This window comes from Urocitellus parryii, chromosome 3 (genome assembly GCF_045843805.1).
Source record: "Urocitellus parryii isolate mUroPar1 chromosome 3, mUroPar1.hap1, whole genome shotgun sequence".
Lineage (NCBI taxonomy): Eukaryota > Metazoa > Chordata > Mammalia > Rodentia > Sciuridae > Urocitellus > Urocitellus parryii.
Window position 1 is genome coordinate 52,152,676 of NC_135533.1, and position 17,602 is coordinate 52,170,277.

At 46.7% G+C, this 17,602-nt stretch overlaps 1 protein-coding gene across 1 annotated transcript; it reads left to right on the top strand.

Moving 5' to 3' along the window:
* The first annotated feature begins 366 nt into the window (after window positions 1-366).
* Window positions 367-14,076, top strand: Lep (leptin). The gene is made up of 3 exons (XM_026411692.2): window positions 367-381; window positions 11,885-12,056; window positions 13,717-14,076. The coding sequence occupies exons 2-3, from the start codon at window positions 11,913-11,915 to the stop codon at window positions 14,074-14,076; spliced, it is 504 nt and encodes a 167-aa protein (XP_026267477.1). The 5' UTR covers window positions 367-381; window positions 11,885-11,912.
* Window positions 14,077-17,602: the final 3,526 nt, after the last annotated feature.

Below are 17,602 nucleotides of genomic sequence, written 5' to 3' on the forward strand. Positions count from 1 at the left end.
AGAGAGCCACCCCTCCCGGGAGCGTTCTAGCTGCTAGAAAAAGACGGTCCCCAAAGACTGATCCTTGCGCCACAGGAGCTTCTGGCGGGACTTCGAGGATTTCTCGTTCCTGACAACTGCCCCCAAACTTTCAGGACACATCCGAGGGTGCCCGTGGTGTCAGGCGCAGCCGAGGGTCGCCCTCGAGGTCCGATAAAGCGCGCACCGAGGCCGCGAGCTCGCAGCCGCCGGGCCTTAGCTGCCCCGTGGGGCGGGGCGGGAACTGGCACTCGGGGTGCGCCAGGGCCTGCGGGGCAATTGCGCAAGTTGTGCTGGGGCAGCTATAAGAGAGGCGGGCAGGCATGGAGCCCCGCAGGAATCCCCGGTGCCAGCAGCTGCGAGGTAAGGCCCCCTGAACTACTCCTTTCTCCTCCGCTGGTCTTTCTTGGCAGACCTCAGCACCACTCTGGACACCCGGGAAACTGAGGCAGACAGGAGGCAGGACGGATGGCTTGGTTCTGGACTACATAGCTCTACACCAAGTTTCAGCCAGAATAAAGGTGGCTGGGAGCTGGGGAGGGCTGGATTCGGTGGTGAGTTGTACCGGTGCCCACAAGGCAGGAATCTGTCTTTGCATAATTAGCAGAGCCAAGAAACCATGAGCAGATCCTCTGAGATCAGGGCGCCCTATCTCTATCTGAAAGTAACAAAGTTGCGGGTAAAGACGAGCTTTCAATTTCTGAACTCTGCAGGTAAGAATTTGGGCCTTAGGGCTGGCGGTGTAGTTCAGTGGTCCAGTGTTGCCTAGCATGCACAGCATGGGTTGGGGAGAGAGAGAGATAGGGCCTTATTTTCCAGGGAGCGTCCTGACTTCTGAATGGGAGGGGTTGCATGAGGCCTGGTTTAGGACTAGAACTAGGCAGAATAAAGGGGGATAGAAAAACTATCCAAAAGAACGCAGATTTTCAGAGAAATTGTGTCAGGTCTCACTGCATCTGTTTTCAAAGCCATGCAAATTCCTTCCTTCACGGTGGATACGTGAGGGGTACCTGGGGGACGGAACAGCAGGTCATGGAAAAGGCCTGTCACCTGCAAATTTTTCACTGTTAAACATTGCTAGCCAGAAAAGGTAAATACACACGATTGACAGGCAGGCTCCAGGGGAGGCCCACCAGGTCCACCCACAGCCTTCCTCCCCTTTAGGCTTGATTTAGACTTCACCATGGGTGTGGTTGCCTTTGCACGCCGGTTTCTGTGGCTTCTGTGCGTTGGAAAAGTGACTCTTTAAATACAGTTAGAGCCAATGAGACCAGTGGCCTGTTTGTCATGTGTGAATAGCTGCTTTGGAGAGGACAAGATGATTCATAGTTTGGGGGAAGATGGTCTTCAGGGCAGGGGGCAGAGGCAGGGACTTGGCTGTACCATTCCTGGAGAGTGAGCTCTCTGAGTACCCTTTGCAGGGTAGGATTGCCATCTGGCAGCTCCAGTTGTGTTTGTTTTGTTGAGTTCTGAGGTGGCAGCAGTCAGCTGGGATTGGGATAGTATTCCCAACCTAATTCCCACCAGCAAGGTCTGTGGAACCAAACTTCAATGAGGGAGGTTTCTAATAACGTTGTTGTTCCCATCGGAACACCCTTAGAAACAAAAAAGCAATATTGATCATTTATCTCAGGGAGAAAAGGCAAGGAAAAAAAAAAGATGCTTTTCAGCTTTCTTTTTCAAACAACTGAAGACATTAGGCTGAGGGGAACATTTCCATGTTGGCCAAAGGAGCATCCTTCTCATATTTTGTACATTTTATACCCAAAATAACTCTTCTTGGTATCTGGGGAAAATATTTTCCTCCCCCTCTGTTCTAGGAAATAGCTCCAAGTGCCAAGGACAGAGCCAGGGAGGTTGCAATGAATTCCTGCCATCAGCCCCAGGCAGATGCCTTGCATGTCTGGGTGGTGTGACATGTGAGGCACAGAGGTGGCCACCTAGGAGAACACTCCACACAGAGCCCAGGTCTTTGTCCAGCCCTAGCTTGGATGCCCCAGGGGAGCATGGGCACCAGGAAGGGAGAAGAGGCTCCAGGGAGATGAAGTCCTTGTGGGGTATATATCCCTGAGCAACATCTGTGTGATTTAAAGGAAAATCTCTGGCAGCCAATTGGTCAGCAGACCCCTCCCCACAGGGAGAAGATACTAGCTGCCCCAGCTCCAGTCGTCAGAGAGCCTTAAAATTCTTCTCGGTTCATATGGCTGTCTCAGAGAAACAGAAAGGGAGGTTATTTCTGCTTTAAAATGGCTCACCCAGTGTCCAGATCCACAGAATCCTTTGCTCGTGTCATAACAGATGCGCCTTGCTCCTCAGCAAATTGATGTTCCCCTCTCTCCTGCTCAGTTTGTTAGCTCTCTGGAAATGAATCTATAATCAGTGCCCATGCTGACATTTCACCCACACCACAGAAGATTTAGTCCCCATCTGTGCACACATTGTGTTTGTGCTCTCGTGTACCACAGAGCTCCGCAGGGAAGCCACAGAGAAGACAGGAGGGCAGAACAGAGGTCTCTGGCAAGGGCAGAACGCCCAGAGTGCAGGGGCGGGAGCCAGGTGGTGCACAAGTCTGTGGCTGGGAGCGCTGAGGTACCACAGTCCAGGTGGAATAGAGCTGAGGAAGCTGAAAGACATCAGGCCCTATGTGGATCTGCGAAACATGTAGGAGGTACAGGAAGCAGACCAAGGTGTCTGAGAAAGGGAGACCTGGACACTGAAGCATCTGTCTTTATTTAGAAGGTGTTTCTGCTGGGCAAAAGTGAATTCTAATATGGGAGCAGGTGAGCTTTCATGGTTACCCAACCAAGATCAGGGAGTGGAAACATTTCATTTATTCATTCAACAAATATTTAACAAACACCTGCTCCATGCCGGGCCCTTGGTGGATGCTGGAACAAGTGCCGGCGTCACTAATTGATCATGGCACCCTCTTTCTATGACTCTGGCAGGAGCTTCAGATTCCCCTCTTATAGTGCTCCAGGGAGCCACCAAAAATTGATCAGAGTTGACACAGAAGTTGAATCCCATTTTTCTATCTCTGATGGGATCAGATCTAAGGGTAGCTCCTGATGTACGGGAATAATATAACCCCTTCATCCATACCCTAGCTACTGGTTAAGTATGTTAGCATGATTCCTCAAATGAAGCCTTTGGTTGCAAGAAGAGAAAATTGCTCTTGCTAGCTCAGTGATTTTTCAAATTGCATATTGTAGCCAATATTTGAAAAATAAACTGAAATGCTCAAGAGTTTGTCACCCAGAGTAAGGGAAAATTTTATTTTTTGACACTTATTTCATATATATTTATATGTCTCCTAAGTGAAAAATATATTCAGAAAAGTTGAAAGCTACTCAAATGTGTTAGCCCACTTTTATTACTACAACAAAATACCTGAGTCTAGGTAACTTTGTGAAGAAAAGAGATTTATTTAGCTCAGTTTTGGAAACTCTAGGGCATGGCACTGGCATAGGCTCAGCACCAGTGAGGGCCCTCTTGGCTGTGTTACATCATGGTGGATGGCAATGGCAGAAGCATGTGCAAAAAGAAGAGATCACATCTCAAAACAGAAAGTCACAGAAAGACTGGGTTCCCACAATTTCTTCTAAGGGTGTGCACTTAATTGACCAAAGGACTTCCCGACAGATCCCATCTCTTAGAGGTTCTACACCACCTCCCAGTACTATTACTTTGAGGACCAAGCTCCCGACATATGAACCTTAAAGGACAAACTACGTCCATACCATAGTATCACCCCCAAGTATAAGTGGAAAAGAGTGTCTTACACTGGAGCCTAAGGGCAGAGAGGGCCACCAAGCCTCATAAGGATCCAGAACCAAAAATGTTAGGAACCAAAAAGAAAAATCAGAAGGAATCCACACAGTGACTCTAATTCACCTCTCAGTAGAGGGGTAGACTCGGCTCTTTCTCAGCTCCTCCATGTACCTGAGTCCAAATGTGACTCCCCTAGGACTTCTGAGCCCTCAACAGAGACAAAGTGAGCTCTCTGAAGCCCTCTAAATTTCTGGGAGAGAAACTGCTCAGTCTGATCATGGTTGGAGGAGAAGGATGAGGAAAGTGGGGAGACAAGAGCTTTTTAGTCTCTTGCCTCCCATTGGTCAGGCAGTTGTAGCCACTGGGACTGCAGTGTAAATGCAAACATGGCACCTGGGATGGGATCGTGTGCGTGCACGTGTGCGCATGTGTGTTTTCTCAGGTAATTCAAATCCCCAGCAGAACCCCACTACATGTGGAATCAAGCCCCAAAAGTCTAACTCTTCAACTTCACACATTCCACCCTTCTAGCAATTCTTCCAAACCCACCATGATTTTCCTGAAGTCTTCAATGTCGTCTGCTATGCCCCTGTTTTAGTCAGTTTTTTTTCTGCTGTGATCAAGAGACCTGATATAAATAATTAGAGGAGGAAAAGTTTATTTTGGGGCTCACCGTTTCAAAGGTCTCAATCCATAGACAGCTGGTTTCATTGCTCTGGGCCTGGCGAAGGGCATAGCAGAGGAAAGCAGCTCAGGATGTGGCACCAGAAAGCAGAGAAAGAGAGACTCCCTTCACCTTGGACAAAATATACATCCCAAAGGCATGTCCTCAATGACCCACCTCCTCCAGCCGCACCTTACCCACCTACAGTTACCACCCGTCAATCCCTGCCAGAGGATTAATGCACTGACCAGGTTAAGGCTCTCAAAACCCAATCCTTTCACATATAAGCTTTCTTGCTTTGTCTCACACAGGAGCTTCTCGGGGACATCTCATGCCTAAACCATAACAACCTCTCCTCTTTCCTCTGAGAAGTCCTTGTCCTTCAGGTAACTCTGTTCAAGTGTTGCCTTCTTTGCAAAGTTCTCCTCACTCCTCCCACCAGGAGTCACCTCTTCCCCTCTCTGCCTCATACTCTATGCTCCTTGCCTCATAACCTCCACCAGGTGGTTATCATGAGTCATCCAAGCCTCTGTCTGTCTGTTCCACTGGACTCTGGGCAACTTGAAGGACCCAAATCCAATCTCACTGTCCTTCTTTGTCCTTTCCCCATCCTCAAGTCCCTTCCAAATTGGAGTTGGGAAGAAAGGATGGAAGGAAGGGTGGGAGGGAAGAATAAAAGAAGGACCCACAAGGAAATTTTGTACAGGGGAGGGCTTAGAGGAGCCAAAGGTTTTTCCTCATAATTCACAGCAAATGCTGAATTAGTAGTTAGTATTTCTAATTATTTAGAACACATTTGTAACAAAGTAATTGTATGTATTTATGAGTGCAGTGACATCTCAACTCATACATAATGTACAATGATCAGGTCAGGGTAACTGACACATCTGTCACCTCAGACCCCTCTCTATCAATTCTTTGTTGGACAGCATTCAATATGTTCAATATTGATTATTAGCTACTTTAAAGTATTTAACTAATAGGGTTATAGTTGTCCTATTGAGCATATGAGCATAGAACATTAGAAGTCATTCCTCCTATCCATTTGTATCTCTGGACCCATTAACCATCCTTTATCCCCCTCACCACACCCTTCCCAGGGTCTGGAAACCATTATTCCATTCTCTACTTCCTTGAGATTAATTTAGTATAATGTCCTCCAGTAGCTTCCATGTTGACACTATTCACAGAATTCTATTCTTTTTTTTTTTTACTAAATAACATTCCACTATGTATATATACCACATCTTTTTTCACATTTTTTATGGTACATTATATTTTTATATGTGATGGGATTTTCTGTCACATATTTGTTCATGCACAAAACATAACAATATGATTTGACCAATATCACTCCCAGCACTTCCTCTTCACCACATTTTCTTTATCTATTCATCCATCAATAGCCACATAGATTAAATCATGTATTGGCTGTTGTAAATAGTACTGCAATAAACATGGGAGTGCAGATGTCTTCTTTACACACTGATTTCATTCCCTTTGGATATACACTCAGTAGCAGGATGGCTAGGGCATAAGGTGATTCTATTTCTAGTTTTTAAAAAAATTATTTTAGTTATCAATGGATCTTTGTTTATATATATGTGGTGCTGAGAATCAAACCCTGTGCCTCACACATGCCAGGCAAGTGCTCCACCACTGAGCTACAACCCCAGACCTATTTCTAGTTTTTTGAGGAGCCTTCATGCTGTGTTACATAATAGCTGTACTAATTTACCTTTCCACCATTTTCTCTTCTCTGCATTCTCCCCAGAATTAGGTGGGTTTTTTGTTTGTTTATTTGTCTTTTGGGCAATAACCATTCTCACTGGGATGAGATGGTAGCTCCTTATGGTTTTCATTTGGTATGTTGAACACTTTTTCATATATTTGTTGGCCAAGCATTATCTGAATTTAATTCACACTAGCATGCAAAAGACTATCTGAGAGAAGGGTGCAAAAACTCTGATGCTGGAGAAGATTATGCTGGGCCCTGGTTAATCTCTGGAACTTTAAACAGGAGAGATAGGCAGAAGAGTCTGGAGAACTCAAGGCTGGCAGCCTCCACCAGCGAATGTCTCTGACCCAGTGCTCCCTTTTCCCCTGCTGCTGTCATCAGAAGGTGGTGGGAAGACCTGACCTTGGCTCAGATGACCCTTCTGCCTGGAACCAGAGAAGCAGCCCAACTCTGCCACCCCTCCCCACCTTGACATGGAGGCCCCTATAGGGTCTGCCTCAGCCCCTGGGATGGAGGGAAGATAAGGGAGCACACCATCTGGAGGTCACCAACCTCTTATTTGCAGAGAGTGGGGTGGAGGGTGGCTGGAGCCCTGTAGAACTGCTCTGGGGGGATGGGAAAGGGAGGCACCCAAAGAGGAGTAGGCAACCCAGGACCCTGGGACAGTCAGAAAGGGGAAACTGGTGGGCTGATGGTGTGGTCATGAGCCCCTCCTGCTGGCCACTAGCCTGTTGACTGTGCTCATATTTCATCCTCTGGTGCTGTCCCTGGGGCTCTGTTTTCTTCTCCAGTGCACCATGGAGGGCAAGGTGGTAGAGATAATGGGAGTCGCAGGGCCTTAATGGAAGGAGAAGGAAGGTAGTCTGCAGGAAAGCTAGCTAGTGAGAAAGCTGGGTAAGACAGAGGAGTGGGTGATGAGGGAGAGGCAGAGAGGAGGACCATATCTGGGACCAGGCCCATCGCCCATCCTGGCCTATCCGCTCCCTGCCCTCCTGGGAACCGCTCCCTCTTTTCTCCAGAATTCTCAAACCAGAAGAGCACAGGTCCTGCTTTAACTGTCCCCAGAAGTAAACAGTCAGGTCGCTATATTTCAACATTTCAGAAGTTCATCTTCCATCTCTTATAATATGACAGCTCCAGAATGTTCAAGCCTACTTTGGAAAATTCTAGAGGGCCCACAGTTGACCTTTCTCCCTGCCCACTGAATCCCTCAGCTCCCTCCCTCCACTCCTGTGCAGCTCCTGTGGTTACACCCACAGCCGTTCTAAGCTTAGATTTTGGGTTCCAACGGGCTGCTGGGGAGGCTACCTGATGTCCCAGCAGTATCAGCAGATCAACATGTCCCAGATCTCCTCTTTCCCAAACTTCTCCATGTGTCCCTCCCACTTTCTATCTGGTACTATCTTTCTAGTCACTGGGGCTGAAACATTTGTTTCTCAGTTCTGGGGAGGAAAGAGCAACTTTCCTGCTTGGCTTTCACCACCTTCCCAATCCCAGACCACTCTGGCCCCTCCTCCCTGTCACCCTCTGGAGCCAGCTGGGGACACCCATTTCTTAGCCACCCCCCTGCCTGGTGTTTTTCAGTCTCTGCCAGGACTGTCTCTCTTCTTCATCTTCACAAACCCAGTTCCACCTGTTCTCAGGGCCCTTAGCAAATGCCACCTCTTCCACAAGACCTCCGAAATTCCTTCTGAAATAGCAATGATAATAGCTAACATATATTGGGTTTGGCTACATGCCAGGCACAGAGTTAGCACTTTATATGCATTATCTCATGTCAGCCACATAACAGCCACAGGGGGAATTATGATTGATGCCATCCCCATTTTATAACTAAAGAGACTGAATCTCAGAGAGATGAGCTAACTTTCTGCAAAATCTGTATATTCTGACTCAAAAGTAGTTTTGAACTGTAGATTCATAAATTTCAGTTTTTCTTTGCATTGCAACTAATTATTCAAATTCTCAAACCAGAAGAGCACAGTTTTGTTTTTAAAATTGTTAATCAATAATATATGAAAGTAGTTGGCAAAGTCAAAAGTGTGATAACTACCTATGGTGTGATACACTACCTGGGCTTCCTGGGAAAACCCCCAGCCTCTGCTTGAACCTCCCCATCTTTGGATTCCTGCTTTCCTGTGGTCAATGTCATCTTCATCTCTATACACCTACAATGGGAAATCAATACGAGTTAGCTGCCAACCATCCAACCATCAAATATATCTTGAGTAATTGTTGTGCCTCAGGCACTACGCTCATTGAAGCTGAATTCACCGTCTTGAATTTCCCCTCCTCTCCTAAACCCTGCCCTTCCCAGTCACTCTCCCTTCCCCCCAAGGTACTGAGATTCAGGTGAACCTAGGAACACTTGATGTCCACTCCTTCCTGATGATGTCCACATTGGGGTATGCTAAGTTGGTTAGCCTGAAGTTTGGGTGTATGCAGCAGAGACTCAACAGTGACTCACACATAGCAGAGGTCATGTCTCTCACACACACAAGTCCAGAGACAAGTTGTCCAAGGCCAGCGTGGAATTCCAGGTCCACGAAGTCCTCAGGAACCAAGGCTCCTGCAGCTCCTTGCTCTGCCATTCATAAGGGAGACCTTTGTCCTTATGATCCAAGATGGTGCTGGAATGCTGGCTCCCTCATCTACATGAGGGATCAGAACAAAGGAAGGAGAGGGCTTGAGATGTGGCTCAGTGGTGAAGTGCTTGCTTCACATGGATGAGGCCCTGGGTTCAATCCCCAGTGCGCACACCCCCAAAATGGAAAGGATTAAAAAGGAAGAGGCAAAGACACACAATGGGGTCCTGAGCACTGTCACATGACACTTCTCCTTATATTTTATTGGCCAGAATTTAGCTTCATAGCCATGGCTACTGGGGGAAGCCAGGAAGTATAGGATTTATTCTTATGTTTACACTCCGACTAAGACTTTGTAGATTCTACAACTGGCAAAGAAGGAAAACTAGACACTGGGGACAACCAGCAGCCTCCACTGCCAGGTTATGTGTGCTGTGTGTTGTGCACAACACAACGAGTGCTTGCCACCACTCTGATCTCAATGACCTGTTATCACTTGCTCTGCAGCCCCCTGGCTGTTCCCGAGCCTGTCCCCCCATCTTAGGCAGACTCCTCAGCAACAGCTCCTCCTCTCCATTCAAGGAAAACTGCAATTTATTCTCAGCATTCACTGAAACATATTACCAGTGGTGATAAGGGAGGCTTATAACCTGTTTTCCATTCAGGTATGAGAGGGTGGCCATCATGTGAGAATGGCTGCAATGTGACCAGGGTTAATCTGTTAATAAATTTACTCAGGAAGGAGGTATCATCAACACAGGAATCTTAGAAAAGAATGCACCTCAATCTTGTGCTACAGGGGGGAAACCCTGAAATAGCAGGTTCCCTGTTGAGATGGGCCACATGCTTGATTCAGAGTTGGCTACAGGTGCTATTGCCCCAGTAGTTCAAGCCCTGTCTCGGAATTACAATCATTTTCAGGCAGCTGGCATTTCCTGCCCCATCCCAAGTCAGACACACACCATGTGCAGGGGCATCACTGGCTCATCTCTTTTACCCTTTTGAGCCAGGTGGTGAAGTTAACTCCATTTTCTGTCAGAAGCAGTTGCTTTGGGAAGTTACATTTCTCACCTGGAGACCCACAACGAATAGTGGAGGAGTGGGCTGTTGAAACCTGGAGGCCTGACTCCTCTATAGCCTCCTCCTTTTGCGAGGGTGTTAAGGATTAGCACTATCACAGTCCCCCACTTACCTGTGGAGGATATGTTCCAAGACTCCCATTAGTTACTTGAATCTGCAGACATTACTAAGATTTTCTCTATATGCCCTGCAGCACTGCCACACAGTACTAGAGTTTATTTGTCCTTCCATGTTTGTTTTTTTTTTTTTTTTTGCCTCCTGCCATACTACTTTTACAATTTGGGTTGTTATTAAATTAAATTATGGTTAAACATTTGTGATACTATGGCAGTTGATCTGATAATTGAGACCACTACTAAATGACTAATGGGTGGGTAGCATATACCATGTGAGTACACTGGACAAAGGGATGATTCGCATCCCACGTGGGTTGGAGGAAGTAATGCAAAATTTCACCACACCACTCAGAATGGCACAGTTAAAAGCTTATGAATTGTTCATTTCTGGAATTTGCCATTTAATATTTTTGGATCATGGTTCATTGTGGGTAACTTAAACCTTGGAAAGCAAAATCATGAGTAAAGGGCATGTATATAACTCTGTTCCATAAACATCCTGGCTCTGCCACTAACCAATGTGACTTTGGGCAGGTTGTCTTGTCTTCCTGAACCTCATTTTTTTCTCTTCTGTAAAATTCAGATTTGGAAAAAAATACACATATTTGAGCATTATAGATAATATATAAAGACTGTTTTTATTATATTGCTAGAAAATGAATTATGCTAATATTGCCACCTATGGACAGAAAATGCATTACTTGTTTTCATCAAGACCCCAATGAGAAAGAATGCACAGGGCAGAGATTAATGTTTCCAGAATCTTTATCCTAATTTTTACTTACATTTTATTAGTATTTCAGGCTCATACACACATACTTAGCATGGATCATTGGCTATAGACTTGCATGCATTTAACTTGATTACGTTTTGCCTCATGTATCCCATTAAAACTCTGCTGCTTGATCAAGGACTCGCATATTATTAATTTTAGAACTAACAGTTCCATGGCTTTGAAAGTTTCGAGCATTCTGGGTAAAGGAGTCATATTCTATCCTGCCCCTGTCTTTCCTCAGCTGAGCTCCTGGACACCTGTGGCCACCACGTTATACTCTTATGCCTTCTCAGTCTTTAATACTCAGCCCAAAGCAACACCCCTCCCGGGGAGGACCCTTTGGGCTCCTGACATTTTTTTTTTTTTTGCTCCCTTTTCAAAGCTCTGTACTCCTGTACTGGAATGGCCTGTAGACTTTTTGTCTCTTCTGTTAAACTATGAAACACTGCAGGGCAGAGGGCATCGGTGGTTCACCTGATTCCTTGGTGCCTCGCCCTGCATCTGACTTGTTAGTACATGGCAAAGCAGTGCTGGGTGGATTCCCAGGCTCCCAGTAGGAGAGAAAGGAAGTAATAAAGCTTGCAATAAAGGCCATCGCAGATGACAGCAGGCTGCTGTGAGAGTAATGGGGAGGACAAGGCAGTAACATCATCTCTAATAATAGGGTCGTGAAAAAGTACGCCTCACAACCGCTTCCAGCTCTTTCACATGCATTATCTAATTTGATCCTCATAAAAACCTGGAAATAGGTATTTTGTAGGGGTGAAGGTAGAGTTTTGAGTGGTTAGGCCATGTGCCTAAAGTTATACAGTGAGTAAAGGACTGGATTCAAACCAGAACTTAACAGTCTGTTCTCATCCCTTAAAGGTCCACATCCATTGGATCACAGCGGGGCTCTCTGCTTGTGGTCTTCAGGACACGTCATTGTGGTTTTATTGACTAGGGCAATAATCGTCTTCCCAAGGGGATGCATGTCATTAATAAAGGTCTAGGTAATGAATTGTCTTTGACTTTGACGGTAGCCAGGGCAGAAAGTAAATCTCATTTTCACCCACATCCGGCAATGTGGTTGGGAGCAGGGCAGGTGCGTGTGTTCTGAGACACCAGCTCTAGCAATGTGTGGTTCTCTGTTTGCAGGCCCAAGAAGCACATCCTGGGGAGGAAAATGCGCTGTGGACGCCTGTGCCAGTTCCTGTGGCTTTGGCCCTATCTGTCTTATGTTCAAGCTGTGCCCATCCGAAAAGTCCAGGATGACACCAAAACCCTCATCAAGACTATTGTCACCAGGATCAATGACATTTCACACACGGTAGGGAAGGGTAGGGGGGACAAAGAAGAACTGTGGCCAGCCCAGAGCTGGCTCCTACTGGGACTGGAACCAGATAGTTCAAGAAACATTTGTTGAGCATCTTCTAAATGCCAGACACCTACTAGAAGTTAGGAAGATTTGAAAGCTCAGGATGCCCATTCTTTCTGGTTGTTTCTCTTGGCCCCTCTGCCTGCTGGGATTCAGGGATGAGTGGTTCTAATTCTAAACCACTTTAAGAGCATTTAACTTTGCCCTGTGGTTTCATTAAAAAATTATAGGATTCTCTGGTACTAAGAGGTCACCTGTGTTTATTTTCACTGTAACATGGGGGAATCCCAGACCTCAGACTTTGGCAGTGATAGCCTTAATTCCTCCCTCCCTCTTCCTCTCCACTCTGCATCTGTTTCTGCCTCCCTCCCTCTCCTTCTTTCTTGACTCCCTTTCTTTGAATCCTAGTGCCCAGGACCAGAGGAACTCATAAATGTCCTTGTATCTTGTTGACAGGGACCAGACACTAGCAGCATCCCTGTGGGGCCTTGCCCATCTCCAGATGTGCTTATCACTAGGGTTCTTAGAGTTTCAGTTGCAGCCTCTCCCCATCTGCTTTCAAGGCCACATGAGGTGGGATTTTGGTTGCTCGCATTCAGCCCTCTCTGTAATTGTCAACAGCTGTCACTGTCCACCCTGGTCTTTTCTCTGGGGTCCAACAGACTAGGCCTTCAGCTGTTTCCCAGATGAGTCTATATTGGAATAGGAAGACTAAGTGTGAATCTTCACACATCTGTTCTCCATCTGCGAGACCCTAAGTGAGTTCCTTGGTGTCTTTCATCATCTGTACAATGGGAACCTCATGCAGTCACCTCCAGGTTGTTGTAAGACTCAAACTAGTTAAGGCAAGTGCAAGCACCCCTGTCTGGAGCCATTTGGAGGTCTCCATATCTTTTGGCCATGGTGGGTGTTTAACAGTGGCCTTGGTAGTCAGGGAGAAGTGGCTTCTGGCAGTCAGGCCAGAAGCAGAGATAGATCAGAATTAGACAGAGTCTTGGTCATTTCATAGAGAAAATCACTTAAGTCTCCTTCTTTCAAAATAGTGAATTAGCAAGGTTGCACATGAGAGGTTAAGAGTGTCCCAACTTGGGTGGTGTCGAGAGCAAGTTGTGGGTCACCAGGATGGGGAGAGACCCTCCTCGAAGCTAGAGTCATTGACACAAAGGAGAAGAATGGGTTGTAACCTTGACCCCTAAGAAGGGGGAACCTGAACGAGAGGGAGGAATCTGCTGGGGTGAAAGAGAACGAGGGCAGCAGGGAAAGGAGTACTTATAGAGGACCTACGATGTCTAGGAAGAAACCCAACTAAATAAAACATAGGAAGGCATGGCTGGTCTTCACAGAACCTATTTGGAGAAAGGAATGACCTGAGAAGATAAGTCAGAAGTAGAAGGTAGGGTGATTGGATATGGGCAGGAGTCCAGGAAACCGTCTTAGAGACTCACTGTCACCTGGGCCCAGGAAATAAATGCCTGGACCAGGAAGGTGAGGAAGGGGGAAAGGAGGCAACCCAGAGAATGAGCCTCCACTTTCCTGGGGCAGTGGAGGGTGGTGCAGAATGGTTGCTCCGCCCTCTTACTGAGCACTTGCCCTCCCTCTTCCTCCTACACAGCAGTCGGTGTCCTCCAAGCAGAGGGTCACTGGTTTGGACTTCATTCCTGGGCTTCACCCGGTCCTGAGTTTGTCCAAAATGGACCAGACATTGGCAGTCTACCAACAGATCCTCACCAGTCTGCCTTCCCAAAATGTGATGCAAATATCTAATGACCTGGAGAACCTCCGGGACCTTCTCCGCCTGCTGGCTTCCTCCAAGAGCTGCCCTCTGCCCCAGACCAGTGGTCTGGAGACTCTAGAGAGCCTGGATGGTGTCCTGGAAGCCTCTCTCTATTCCACAGAGGTAGTGGCTCTGAGCAGGCTGCAAGGGTCTCTACAGGGGATGCTGAGGCAGCTAGACTTCAGCCCCAGATGCTGAAGCCTTGAGCGCTGCTCTTCCCCCAAGGAGCATGGAGAAGGAAGAAACCTTGGCTTCCAGGTGACTGGAGGAGAAGAGAGCTTTGTATGGACATCCTTTATCCAGGACTCTGTCCATGTCTCTCCCTCCTCTAATCCACCCTTCCAAAGGCGAAGACTCCACGTTGCTTGAAACCAAAGATATATATACACATGATTCCTCGCTCGCTGAAAGGGGGTCCATCCAGCAGAGTGGATTGTTGCTGTGATTCTCGCCAAATTCTTCAGCCATCGACCAGAGTCATCCTGTCCTCTCCCCATTCCATCTCCCTCTCTGCTTGCTTCAGGGCAACCCAGGGTGATTTTAGGAGTGGGGTGGGCAGAGCCTCTGGATCTTTTCAGAAACAAGTTTCTATTTGAGAATTCTAGGGAGCACCATGAAGGCTACGTCCACACACAGCTAGAAACTCCCCAGCAACACACGTTGGAAGAACTTATTTATTGATTATGTATTTTACTCTGAATGGATGTAAAGCAAAGCACCAGCTTTTCCATGCTTTGGGGTCAGCAAGGGCTGCAGATGGCCCTGGGATGTTGTTTCCAATCCCATCCATGAGTCTGGCTGAGGCAAACCCACTTTGAGTGACTAGAAGGTTGGGATTGTCTAAGCAAGAGTCAGCCGGGTGGTTCTCAAGTTAGTTCTGTAGTGACTGCTTTTGTTTCTATTGTGAATGACTTTACAGTATAGTGTTTGCAATGACATAGCCCTAAGGGCTGGGTTATTTTAAAAAGAAGATGAATTTCATCAAGTGTAATGTGAATCGTATGTACCCCAGGGTGGGGGATGTGTTAGAAACAGGGTAGGATCCAGATGTATTTTCTGAATAACATTTGTGTGGTAGGCTTTTGGGAAAGGGTAAAGTCATCTTGTTTTCTACAACCACCTAAGGTGGTTTCAATGCAAAGAACAAACGAGATGACTTCTGAAGGGGGACTGTGAGGTTTTCTAGGCACCCATGGAGGGAGGGTGCTGAAGGAGAAGGCCATATGTTGGGGTAATGATGAGCTCAGGGAGTGAGGGTCCCACACTTATGACAGTGTGTCACAGGTGTGACCCTCTAAGTATTCCAGGGTTGATCCCACACTGGATTTATAACATGGCAGTGTCCTTATTGTGGGTTGCATGTCAAATTGTGGTTCTCATCTGATTGGTTCAGCCAAAGCAAGGCCATGTTTTCCACCCATTCTGTGGGGATTTTTAGTCCAGTGGGAAAGTAAAATCCTTTAGCAGATGGTCCTAAGCCCTGGGACTTCTGGGTTAGTGCCAGGGCCCCTGGCCAGACTGTAGGACTGCCCTTCAGCTGGAGGTCATGTTCAGGCAGATGAACAAGGAGGCTTGGGTTTTTCCACCACCCTGCCACAGTGTCACCATCACATTGTTAGTAGTGATTCTGCCCAAGGAAACTTGAATCAAAGCAATACACTTTAGACTGAGTGCCTGCTTGGTGCTCAGCCCTGACTGGTGCTGTGGGCTAGAGAGCTCACCAAATAAATGTAAAAATCAGGGACTTGCATCCCCATGCTAAAAACCCCCACTCACCATGTGCCAAGGTGGATGCCTCACCAAGGTGGCACCCAACAGCTGAAAGCACAGTGCTGCCTTCAGCAGGTGGAAGTGGCATGAGCTGAGGGTGACAGTGCTCAGGAAACCCTGTTCGCACTCTGTAGCATTTATATACTTTTTAGAACGCGTTAGCCTCTATTGCTGCATAGTACATTCTGTTAATGCAGGATAACTAAAACTGCAAAAATAAGAAAATACAGGTTGAGTATCCCTTATCCAAAATGCTTGGTGCCAGAAGTCTTTGGATTTTGAATTTTTTTTCTCATTATTGGAATATCCGCATATACATAATGAGTTATCTTGGGTATGGGACCCAAATGCACACAGATAATTCATTTCTATTTCATAAATACCTTATACACAGTTTGAAGGTAATTTATCCCATATTTTTAATAATCATGTGCATGAAATGAAGTTTCATGCTGTGGAATTTTCCACTCATGGCAACATGTCATCATTCAAGACATTTTGGAGTTTGGAGCATTTCAGCTCTTGGATTTTCAGATAAGGGATGCTTACCCTGTACCCAAGACTATCACAGCCAACATGCAGAAGACCAGGCCTAGAGGCCAGCCTCTGATCCCTAGTGTACCTCAATCCAGGTACGCTCTGTGGAGGTGAACTGGAGCAAAGGGAGACCACTAGTTCTCCCTGGAAGAGAGGGACTTGGGAGTGGATTTTGAAGGAGATGAGGAATGTGAATTGCCTGTCAGAGGAAGCTGTTTGTTGGAAGTTTGGTGGGTGGAGATGCAGAGGTGAAAGTGTGAGCTTCGAGTGAAAGCAAAAGGCAGAGAAAGAAGAGATGGGAGGGAAAAGGACACGTTGAATAGGCCCTGAGGAGCACAGGAGTTGGGTATTAGAGCCGAGTTTCAGGTTCTGGAGCAGATGCAGTGTGGTGGCCAGGGTCAGTCCTGCTCTGAGGATGGTGGCAGGTCACCTCACCCACCTCATCAGGATTTTTCTTGAGGCTTGTTCACAAACCTGGCACAGTGGCTTCCAGAACGCGAAACTTCCCAAATGCAAATGGTTGTCTTTTTTTCTTTTTAACAATAAAATTTTTGTTTTGTTTAAAATTTTTTTTTTCAAATAAATTAACTTTGCTCCCTGGCCTTTGTTTTCTGTTGCCTGCAGTGGAGGGGCTTCGGGAGAGCTGTTTGTGTGTGACAGGGCAAGGCCTGGCTGGCGTCCAGCCATCGCTGGGGTCAGCTCCACCCGGGCTTGGCCACAGTCAGCCGCCAGTTATTCAGGCGAAAGGATTACCCTGAAGCCCAGAGCTGGCAGATGAGCACATTCTGCACCAGAAGCAGTTCTCCAAACCAGCCCTGGGAAACAGTTAATTGTTTAAAAAAAAAAAAAAAAAAAAACAGAACAACAAAAATCTGAGCAAAGAATTTTTTAAAAAATGCAGACAAATGACAGACACAGCCAGGAGTAGAAAACGTGAACATGGGCACATGGCGGGCATAGAGCAGTCATCCCTGCTGCTAATGCAGGACCTGATAGGTTCCATCCAATTCCTGGGGGGCTTTGGGGGGCTGGCCTGCCAAAGGCAGTCATCATGGGCAATTTAAAGACCACTCCTGGGGCCAAAAACTGTTGCTGGTGTCTCTGGGGCTTAAATGAGATAATGACCCAGTATCGGATCCAGATTTAAGTGAAATTTCTTTCCTTTTCCATCACAATTAGCAACAGGTTTCTCGGTGTTCCTACCAGGAAGAACATGGATGTCAACTTCCCTACCGTAAGCAGACAATAGCTATCTTAATCGACTTAGGCTGCTGAAACTAAATTCCACTGACTGGAGGGTGTGAACGACAGACATTTATTTCTCATAGTTCTGGAGGCTGGAAATCCAAATCAAGGTTCTAGCACAGTTGGGTTCTGGTGAGGGCCCTCTGCTGAACAGCAGGCTGAATCCCCACAC

Bases quoted from the DNA above. Each gene is read 5' to 3' on its own strand.
- Lep (XM_026411692.2), top strand. From the start codon at position 11,913: ATGCGCTGTGGACGCCTGTGCCAGTTCCTGTGGCTTTGGCCCTATCTG. The intron at 12,057-13,716 runs GTAGGGAAGGGT...CCTCCTACACAG, and splicing joins TCAATGACATTTCACACACG to CAGTCGGTGTCCTCCAAGCA.